At 33.2% G+C, this 11,633-nt stretch overlaps 2 protein-coding genes across 2 annotated transcripts; one reads left to right on the top strand and one right to left on the bottom strand.

Moving 5' to 3' along the window:
* The first annotated feature begins 5,551 nt into the window (after positions 1-5,551).
* Positions 5,552-7,107, top strand: LOC118488034. Its single transcript, XM_035985069.1, has 2 exons — positions 5,552-6,076; positions 6,151-7,107. The coding sequence occupies exons 1-2, from the start codon at positions 5,584-5,586 to the stop codon at positions 7,077-7,079; spliced, it is 1,422 nt and encodes a 473-aa protein (XP_035840962.1). The 5' UTR covers positions 5,552-5,583; the 3' UTR covers positions 7,080-7,107.
* Positions 7,108-8,580: 1,473 nt separating this feature from the next.
* LOC118488321 (BTB/POZ domain-containing protein At2g46260-like) lies at positions 8,581-11,286 on the bottom strand. Its single transcript, XM_035985701.1, has 5 exons — positions 11,121-11,286; positions 9,795-9,859; positions 9,661-9,724; positions 9,298-9,580; positions 8,581-9,220 (listed from the first exon to the last, which is right to left on the bottom strand). Exons 1-5 carry the CDS (start codon positions 11,284-11,286, stop codon positions 8,752-8,754), a joined length of 1,047 nt encoding a protein of 348 aa, XP_035841594.1. The 3' UTR covers positions 8,581-8,751.
* Between the last annotated feature and the right edge of the window lie 347 nt (positions 11,287-11,633).

Raw genomic sequence — 11,633 nt, 5'->3', positions numbered from 1 at the left:
GAAACTTAAATGCACATGGTTTAAACCTTTAGCATATGGTTTGTTGTTGGTTTGAGGTCACATGGTTTGTACTTTGTAGACTTGTAGTTGGCTGGAACTTTGACCACATGGTTTGTTATTGGTTGGAACTTTGACCACATGGTTTGTAGTTTTTCTTAGCCTTCTTGGGCCCAATTTGGTTGGCTATTTGCAATACCTTCTGTAAGAGCTTAAGGTGTCAATGCATTCCCATTTGTCTTTAAGTGGACTTTCTCAAGTCAATATCATATGTCCTCATGGACTCTTATCAGTCAAAACCTCATTGAGCGAAGGGCATCAAGTTGAGATCGATGCTACAATCGTATGCAAACACGACAAGGTTTTGGCTAGTGAAAAATTCTATTACCAGGGTCGTAAATATTACACCCTCTAACGTTAAGTTTAGGCTTAATGTTGCTTTGAAGCAATTTGGGGAAAAAAATTGTTGTAAATGTAGCCTTGAAGGCTTGAACGGAAAGGTTTAGGTTTTAGGGTTATAAAAAGTCTTGAATAAAAAGGAATTATTGATTATTAATAAGATATAAAATAAAAGGACATTTTTTTTTGAAAGGTAACTATTATTCACAAAGGCAAGCTCTCAAACACGGACAGCCACGGACAAAAACAAAACCTATTACATCACAGTAAAAGAGATCCAGTTTCCCACGAAACATCTCTATCTTTCGATCTATTACTATACCACAAAAAAACTAGTGAGTTGATGTCTTGAACAATACTAGCGGCAGATCTTTGCTTATTAGAAAATCTTCTTTCGTTTCTAGCAATCCAAATACACCACCAACCCACCATGATAATACCTTTGAGGATGATCTTAGCTATAGAACCCAAACCGGAGAAATCATGAAAAGCTTAAAAAGATAGAACGTTTTTACAAAATAAATTTATGCATCTTAAATTGGAGTTTTTTCCTAAACTAGTGTTGGTGGTAAAAATATTTACCAAAATGGTGTTTCTTGAAAAATATTTACCAAAAGAGTGTTCCTTGTTTATTTTGTTTTTCTTTTCTTTTTTAACTAACATAATAATCTTTCTTTATATTTCTATTAAATTAATCAAATATCTATTTATTCTTTGATTATTATTATTATTATTTTTTCAATCAATCTAATATTTTTTTGCATTTTTTCGATTTTTCCAATCATCTTTATACTTTTTTAACAATGATTTTTTTAATCAACACAATCTCTTTAAATGAATCAACAATCAATGAACAAAAAAAATTGTAGTTAACAAACAATAACCATCAACGAAACACACAAAACCAAAAATCAAAGAAGCTTGTAATTAGGCAAGAACAAAAGGTAAACAAACCACCAAGAAGTGGAAGGTAATGGATAAGAACAGAAGGTATTCAACAAAAGGTATAAGGTAATCACGGATTCACGAATATGTAATTACTAGGTTAGAACCCCGTGTATTACACGGGCTGAATAAATATAATTTTATATACTAAGTAATAAAAAAGTTACATCTTTAAAAACCCGTACATTGCAAGATTGAATAACCATGTGTATTACATGACTTAAATACGAATAATGTAATCAACTAACACACACAATTATCAATATATGTTTTTATAAAAAAAATGAACTTTGATGTAACATTTTACTTTGTTTTTTATTTATTATTAAGTTAAATTAGATGCTTGTGTATTACATAAGTTATAACATTTTACTTTATTTATTTTTTTATTAATAGGTTAGAAACTTGTGTGTTATACGTGGTTGAATCAATGTAATATTAAATAGTTATTAATAAGCAAAAAAATAGAAGACAGATTTAAGAAAAAAAATATTAAATATATAAGAGACAAGCAAAAAAAAAATAATTATAGAGCAATAATCATTGAAATTATTATTAATAAATAACCCGTTATATTAATCAATATATTGATTGACAAAACGATCCATTTGTATTAATTATATAGATAGATTATTCAGATGTTTCTTAGCTAAAAGAACATACAAAAGTATGTAGGAATAATATATGTCATGTAAATAAGTGAGGTTGAGAGGGTTAAAAAAAATTACATAGTTAGTCCAAATGTTACAAAATGAAAAGTTAATACCCTAGAAGATGATTTTAAACTATTAGTATCTAAGTCTGTTACTTTGTGCAAACCACAGGGACTAACTATATAATTAACTCGTTAAAAAATGTCGATGGAGAATACTGAAAATCATATGTATTAATATTTTATTTATATAAGAGTTAATTACATAGTTAGTCCCTGTGGTTTGCACAAAGTAACATACTTAGGTATTAACATAGTTAGTCCATGTGGTTTGCATAAAATAACATACTTAGGTACTAATAGAATGTGATTTTAAACCTACAAATAACGTGAATACCTCCAAACGTTACAAAATGAAAAGTTAATACCCTATAATGTGATTTTAAACTATTAGTACCTAATTATGTTACTTTGTGCAAATCACAGGGAGTAACTATGTAATTAACTCTTTACATAATTTAAAGATAATTTTATGTGAAGTGAATAGATTTATTTTTATATATCTTTGAATTTTAGTCTTATCATTTATTAATATCCATATAATGATTATTTTTAATTATAAAAATAAGTATTTATAATTAAGTAGGAGATAATTAAGGAGGAGATAATGGATATATTTAATTATATAAAAATATGTATTTATAATTAAGTAGGAGATAATTAAGGAGGGAAAAGAGGCGGAAAAACAACAAAATAGATAGTTCCAATGAATGACACGTGTCCCTATTGGTTTACTTTATTATATGTATAGATTATGATGTTATTTAATAAAATAAAATATTATGAATTCATACTATTTATTTGATATTATGAATTTCAGCTATTATAAAATAAAATATCATGAATTCATGCTATTTTATTGATATTACGAATTACGAATTTCATAAACCTATATCATATATTTGGTTTATCAATTTTTGTTGATATTACGAATTACGAATTCCATCAAACTATCAATTTTATGATGCAGATTCAACATGTCATATATTTGGTTTATCAATTTTTTCAGGTCTGTCGTATACACATTTTGATTGAAAGGTCTTTTTTTTAAGAGCTAGTGTTAATTAAAAGAAAAAAAATATTGCTTAAAAAGTATAAAATGTTGATCGGAAAAATCTAATAAATAAAAGAATATTAGATTGATTAAAAAATATAAATAGTTAAAGAATAAAACATAAATATTTGACCAATTTAATAGAAATATAAAGAAAGTTTAATATATTGGTTAAAAAAGAAAAAATAATTACAAAATAAACAAGAAACACTATTTTGGTAAATAGTTTTCAACAAACACTATTTTGATAAATAGTTTTTCTACCAACACTACTTTGAAAAAAAAAAAAAAAAAAAAAAAAAAAAAAACTCCTTAAATTGAACATCTATGTTTTAGGTGAGACTTAGCCTCATTGAAAACGAATGCCTTAAATGAAACATTAATTCGTGGCAAGATGGAGTTAGGTATGTAGTTACTTGATTTATATGTAATATTATATTATACTAAAAACGAGTGACAATGTGACATGGTACGTTTTCAAAAACGACCCTTACCTAAACTTGCATGACTAAAGCAAAAGATGATATATGGTTAGAGTGTTCAATAGCATTTAGTTTGAATCAATTTTTTAAATACCGGTATTAACTAGCCGGTTATACCGGATATCGGACACAAGTCCGGTACGATAATGGCCACTAAAATTTGAATACGGTATGTCCTATGTACCGACGGTAAATCCGGTTATACCGGTTCAAACCATTGAACCGGTTTGCATTATCTTAAAATTTTATTTTTCAAATTTTAATAAAATACGATATAAAGATAATATTGATCTTCCATATTTCCGGTAATTAACAAAATGTCTTCCATTTTAATATTCCATCTCTGTTGAAACTGTTATTCAACTAGTCCGATATAATATTGTTTATAAGTAATAAAAATCCTCTGAAAATGCAAAATATTTTACAAGAAAATAGTTTTTATAGATAAAACCATGATCAGTTACATAATTTCTAACAGAAATTAGATTACTTTTGAGATAAAATTGTATTTTATGAAATTATAATGTTAACTATTAACCCTTGAACCGGCCGGTACAACCAGGTTCAACCGGTTAAACCATTTTAGAGTCAAACCCGGTATGATTTAAAAACTGGTTTTTAAAACATTGGTTTGAATGCGATAGAATCAATATAACTTCTTTTTTTCAGATTCTTTTTTTAATATTCAGGCCCATTTTCTATGGCTTTTTTTTTCTTGGGCATGCCGCTTCAAAATCAACCCTACTTATCTTGAGACTTTGTTTAAGAAACAGAATATTGGCTTTGTATATATCATTTTCATGTTGATTCAAAATTTAATCTTATATTGCTACATATGCCCATATAAATAAGAGCATATTTCGTTAATGGCTAATTGCCTTGTTCAGATATTCAAGGGGTTAAATAGGTAAACGTTTGTTATTTGATCATACAAGTGAAAGATTTGAAGCTGCTTATGGTTGTTTTTATTGATGTTTTGTTGTCTTATGTAGCCATCCAAGTGTTTTAACGATGACATGTTTAAGGTTTTAGCGACAAGATGGCTCGATTCCGGAGCCATACTTATTGGTGGTTGTTATTGGACTATACCTTCCATAGTTTGTGGCGAATCAAAGGTTTTGACCTTTGAAGAAGACTTCTTTGGCTAGTAATTGAACAAAAAATGATATTTATACAACATAAATATGATCATGCAGCCAATTAGTCACTAAAGAAATATCAAATATGGTCTTATTTATATATAGTTTTTTTTTTTTTTTTTTTTTTTTACTATTAAAGAAAGAATTATTAATGTTCTGGCCTCTGGTTAAAAGAAATTCAAATGTACTTGGTTTAAACCTAGAGGCTAGAGCATATGGTTTGTTGGTGGTTAAACTTTGACCACATGTTTTGCTGTTGGTGGAACTTTGACCACAAGATTTTGTTGCTTCTTAGGACATGGTTTTGTTGTTTTGTAGCTTCTTGGCCCAATATGGTTGGTTATTTGAAGTGCTTTCTTTTATGTATCATTCCATATTTCCATTCCCATTTGTCTTTTTTGGGCTTTCTTGATTGAGTGTCATACACATGTCCAGTGTCCTCACTGAGTCACTCACTGGGCACCAAATTGGTCAAAAACCTCATTCAACGGTTAGAGAATCTTGTTGAGGTGAAGATCCACTCTTACCAGATCGATGTTAGGACCGTATTAGGCAATATGTAGTGGGGCGCGACCAAGGGCCATAGCGCCGCTATGGCGCCGCCCACACCGCCCCCCCCCCGGCGTTTTGACAAAAAAAAAAAGAAAAGCGTGATAATTTTCGCGGCGCGAGGAAGAATGATTTTTGTTTTTTGACCGTTATCAAACGGTCATATATTTAAAAAAAAAAAAATTCAATTTTTCTTATTTTTCACACTATAAAACCTCATATTCTTCCACTTTTTTTTACAACTCATACCATTCTCATTCTCATTCTCCATTTATTTTTAAAAAAGCTAGTCTCACTTTATAAAAAATGGGTTCCCCGTCGGAAGAGTCTTTCACCGAAATTTACCGGAGATATTTTTCGCCCGACGAAGACGCGGCCGAGGAAGAAGCGGTTACGAGTGCATGTACTTTTGTGCTACAAACATTTGCGCACATTCGGCCACCTCCCCCTCCACGACCCATCTTGCGACGCACCTATATCTTGCGAGATCGTGAAGCCGCGAACGAGCGTTTGATGAAAGACTATTTTGACGCGGCACCGGTTCACGGACCGAATGTTTTTAGACGACGTTTTCGTATGAGCCAAAGGTTATTTTTGCGCATTAACAATGACTTGGAAAATACGTACGATTTCTTTAAGCAAAGAATGGACGCACGAGGATATCTAGGCTTCACCTCAATTCAAAAGGTCACATCCGCCTTACGCGTATTAGCATACGGAAACACGTACGACATCAACGACGAGTATTTGAAGATGGCGGAGAAAACAACCCGAGATACCTTGGAACATTTTTGCTATGGTAATTTTTTAATTGTCTTTTATTTATTTACTTTTATACATTTATTTTTTCGTAACTTTTAAATTATATTTTAGGAATATGCCAGTTATATGGAAAACGTTATTTGAGAAACCCCACTTGGAACGACCTTCAAAAAATATATGAGGTGCATCTAGAAAAGCATGGAATACCCGGCATGATTGGTAGCTTGGATTGTCGCCAATGGCGTTGGTATAATTGTCCAACCGCATGGCGAGGTCAACATACGCGAGGTGATCAAAAAGGGCCAACTTTGGTATTACAAGGTGTTGCGTCATACGACCTTTGGGTTTGGTCGGCCTTCTTTGGTGTAGCCGGGTGTTTTAACGATATTAATACGTTAGAGGCTTCACCATTAATCGAGGGCTACATTTCTGGAACTATACCAAAGGCCGGTTTCCATGCAAACGGGAACGATTACGAGCATGGCTACTACTTGGGCGATGGTATCTACCCCGAGTATTCGATTATTGTTAAAACGTTTTCTGAAACTTTCGATGAAAAAAGAAAGTATTTTAAAAAATTACAAGAGTCTTCGAGAAAGGACATCGAGAGGTGTTTTGGGGTTCTACAGCAACGATGGCATTTTATCAGGAATCCTTGTCGCATGTGGCATAAGGATAAAATACGAATGGCCATGTATGCTTGCATCATTTTGCATAATATGATCATTGAGGATGATGGAAAAGCGATATGCCAAAACTATATTCCCGAAGATTTGGTCGAACTACCCCAAGCGACAACGGAAGAGAGACTCGCAAATGCTCAACTACTCCGATCTAGAGAAATACATAACACGTTGAAGGCGGATTTGGTTGAGCATGCTTGGGCGATTCGCCCAATTCGATCAAACAATGATGACGACGAAGATTCCGAGGAAGAAGTGGGGGAGGAATTCGAAGACGGGAACTTTGAAGACGTAGGTTTAGATGCTGGAGAAAACGAAGAGGAAGAAGGAGAGAACGAAGATGACACCGAAGAATAAATTTATTTTTTAGGTGTAATTTTTTTTTTTAGGTGTAATTTTTTTTTTAGTGTAACTTTTTTTTTATTTTTAATGTAGTGTTTTTTATTTAATGAAATGTTTTTTATTTTATAAAACTTAAAAATTATTTAAAAAATAGAAAATTAAATTAATTGAGTAATGATTACACAGGGGCTTTATGACTACGGCCCCAAATTGCATAAAGCCCCATAAAGCCCCTTTGCTGACGTGGCATGCCACATGGCGCATAACGCCCCTTTGAGGGCTTTATGACTACACATGCCCTTAGGGTCAAAGTTCTCGGTAATCTATAGACTATACGAAGGAAGCATAACTTGGTGGTTTGGAAAATTTTGTTGAATACAATGTTTTAAATACCGGAATGAACCGGTCGGTTATACCGGTTAAACCGGATATCGGACATGAGTCCGGTACGATAAAGGCCGGTAAAACCTGAATACGGTATGTTTTATGTACCAGTGGTAAATCCGGTAGAACCGGTTCAGGTTTGCATTATCTTAAGATTTGATTCTTTTATTTTATGTAAAATATCGATATTAAGGTATTATGACCTTCCATATTTCCGGTAAATTAACCTACTGCCTGTAAATTAACCTACTGCCTTCTATTCCAATATTTCATTATTGTTGAAACTGCTATCTACCTCGTAGAATGAAATATTGTTTATAACTAATAAAATTACTTTTAAAATGCTTAATATTATAAAATAATATAGTTGTTTTTAGATAAAAATATGACCAGTTACAAAAATCCTAATTGAGATTGGAGTGTTTTTTGAGATAATTTTGTATTTTATGGAATTATATGGTTAATTAGTAACCCGGTTCAACTACCCGGTTCAACCGGTTGAACCATTTCAGAGCCCAACCTGGTATGACTTAAAAACCAGTTTTTAAAACATTGGTTGTATATGTAGCCGCCAAGGGAAAGATTTAAGTCATAGGGTTGTGGTTAGTTAGTTGTAGAAAAGATTTTGATGAAAAATATATATAAATAAATATATAAAATAAAAGGACATTATAAAGCTTAAAAATATAAGCATGTTTTAACCATAAATTTAGGCTATACATAAACCAAGCTGCCTATTTGGAGACATTCAAACACGTTTTGTATTGGTCTATACGGGGCGTATAGCCTTTTCAATTTTTTTTTAAAAAAAGGGCTGATTATGGAAGCTGGACTATACACCTTATATAGGTCTATATTAAAAAACGTATGCGCGATCTCTTCTTGGTGCAAACTTGGCCCAAACACTTATAAAATCTTCTAAGGTCTACAGAGGGTTAAACACCACCACCACCGTCCAACACCACCACCGTCCATCACCACCACCACCACCACTCACCACCACCGTCCGTACACAACCACCAGTTTTTTTGAAGTCTACATATGTTAAAAAACAGTTTCCTTTTTGCAAACTGTAGATGTTTGGTCCACTTTTTCTTCTACTAATGTCTGCAGATGTGATAACTGTAGACATTTTACCTCTAAAAAAAGAAAGAACACCTGTATCTATAATCATCTATAGCAACTAAAGTATAAGAACTTGCTAGACTATTACACAAATCAACATGTATCGTCAAAAATGACTGTACAAAATCCACAACTTCCCATTTGCATTCTCTTCGTTCCAATTTCCATTACATTACCACTATTTCTTGATCACCCAAGTTAAGAAAACCTTCATCACCCAAATTAAACTGTTCAAAATAAACCATGGCCAATGGAAACTAACTTGCACACGTTTCTTAACAGGCTGATGCTTGTAGCCCACCCGTTCCACAAAGCGACGGGTGTCATCATCAGCGATATAATCTGGATCGAGGACATTGTCTTTGAAAGCAACTGCTTCCCTTATTACAAAAATGGCAAAATATGGCTCGAATTCATTGTTATCCAAAACTTCCCCAAGCTCTTTATATGTCATGTAAGGGTAACGAATAAACTTTGCTAGTCGGGTCATGATGATTTCACGACGGTCCTCTATGTTATGGTACTGGTTCCGGGCCCATTTGATGACAAACAAGTAAACGGCATATTCTGATGTCACCTGGAGATCGTCGCTAGCTATAATTGCCTCTACATCAACAAGTGGCAAACTAAGAATTTCATCTTCAAACCTGTCATTATTAAGAAAATTTTAGATTATTCACTAATAATTAAACATTTATATTTTGTAGTGAGGAAGCTTAATTACTTGGTTATGTCTTTGTAATGGACCGCATATAACTGCTTCGTAACAATAGTTAGTGGCTGAAATGCTTCAGCCATTATAATATTGGAAGGAAGATCAAGATAAACGAGTATAAATTCAGGAGTCACGATAAATAGATTTTTTAATAAACGGCTGCAATGTTTTATGCATGAAGGAACATCAAATTTGTCAGCAGCCATTAGTACATCAAACACTTCAGGAGCACTTGTAACTGTCAAACTGTTGCTATACATAAACTTCAATAGTTCAATGAGACCAGCTTCCTCTGTTAAAAACGAATGCAAAAGTCTATAAATTATATACAATATTACAAATGTAAAAAAGAAATAAGAAATCATTAGAAACCTGAGGCATTGATTCGCAAGGTTACATCACATTGTTCCGACTCTCGCATCCCGTTTGAAAAGAGCTGCATGATGAAACAATGAGAATTTGAATAAAATAACGAAATCATGAAGTAAGAGGCCAGGAGAAATCACCTTGTAGAAAAATGGACTTCTTACTGCTAAAATTGGAGAGCTAATATGAACGGTTTTAACTCTTACTGTTCATCAATTCTTAGTTCAGTTTGAATCGAATAAAGTAGAACCAATACTTAATTAAACTTATATCAAACATATATTAGAAAATAAGACACAATGGGAGATTGTCAATTTATGAATGGGTTCCGATCAAACATGTCAACCCGAACACAACCCATTTAGTTAACCTCTAGTTTGAATAGGATAAAAAAGAACCAATATTTAAACTTATATAAATGGAAAAAGAAAAAAATGTTAAACTAGTGTGGGGGTACTTGGTCGGTTTCAGTGCACTCGGTATAGAAACTGAAGAGACACTATCTAATCTGTGGGGGATAGACCCAGAATGTCTCAACCGGGAGGGGGGGGGGGTTGTTCTTTTTTGATCTTCATGAGCACAAATCCACATAGAATGAATCTGCAAAACTAGAAGCATCACGAGAAGGAGAGGTGAGGGGTTCTACTTGTAACCACATTCCGGTGTGAGAATAAGCAATGTTCTTTCTAGAGGGAGGAGATTGGCTGCATGTCCCTTTCACCTTGTACTATGTGTCACTATTATGCTGGCATAGTGTCACGCACGCAAGAGTAGCCCGCGATGGAACGTTGTGACCACCTAAGTGTTTTTTTAGAATAAGTGTGGGTATGGTCCTGGGCTTGCGGGAACTTTGGGACCATACCCCTTCAGAAACGAAAGAGAAAACCAAAAAACTATAATCGTAATATGTGCAGAACGTGTTCGGCTCATGTAAATATATAATGTAAAGGTATATATAATGTAAATAAGAGAAAGAAGAGATAATGGTAGGTGGTCGATGCTTGAACAGTTCCGTTTTGTCACAGATTAAAGATGTACACCCAACTACAACCAGCGATTACCCAAAAATTGATTATTTTCGTGTATGTAAAAAACTGTCACCCTATGCCATGACCCGAGACAACACTGATGGACCAAACAATGGTCATGTTTTTACTAACTTTCATAAAAAATATGAGGTCTTGCTGGCTTATGATTTCCAAACCTTTTGGTTTAAAAATCAGTGTTCTATTTTGTGCTTATGGGGGTAATTCGAGTGTATTTACGGTAAAAAGCTTTAGGAATATTGGTCCAATTCTAGGTTGGTTTTTTACCATATTCCGGATGTTACTAAAAAAACAAATAAAACCTTGAACATAGTCCATATTATTAACCCAACATCAATCCCGAGCACTCTTGGTTACCTATTTTATTTTAGATCACTAATAAAAGTCAGTAAATAAGCGATAGTAGTAAGTGATCAATACCTGATGGGGACTTTGTAGACTCCATTAGTTCAGGAAAGATATAGATGTGAAGAACACGATCCGAAAAATTGCAATTGTTGAATGCAAAAACGAAGTCGCCGTGGTCGCAGCCATCTTCAGGAGAATCCCTGACCACCTCGTAAACATCAAGATTCGATTCTCTCATTCCTGTTCGCAAACCCAGGAAGATGGCTAAGAAACAAGGACGTGTGAGGAAGTTTTGGATGTAGACACAACACTATATCAAAATCTATATAATAATATATTTTCAAATTTCAATCACATCCCTTCCTAGTTAATATATAATTAACAATAAAATCTTTAATTTACATCATGTTTATCTTTGATTTATAATGTTTATCCAATTCCTGACCAATGTCCAACGGGTCATCCACAGCAGGGGCAGGGTTTTCTCTTTGATAGATTAGGGTTTGTAATTCAAAAAGGGGTGGCGGTGCTACTTGTTGCCCGTCTACCTTCTGTTTTGATATAACTTGGCAAGTATGAATCAAT

The sequence above is a fragment of the Helianthus annuus genome, chromosome 16 (genome assembly GCF_002127325.2).
Source record: "Helianthus annuus cultivar XRQ/B chromosome 16, HanXRQr2.0-SUNRISE, whole genome shotgun sequence".
Lineage (NCBI taxonomy): Eukaryota > Viridiplantae > Streptophyta > Magnoliopsida > Asterales > Asteraceae > Helianthus > Helianthus annuus.
This window is presented reverse-complemented; position numbering and strand designations above follow the sequence as displayed.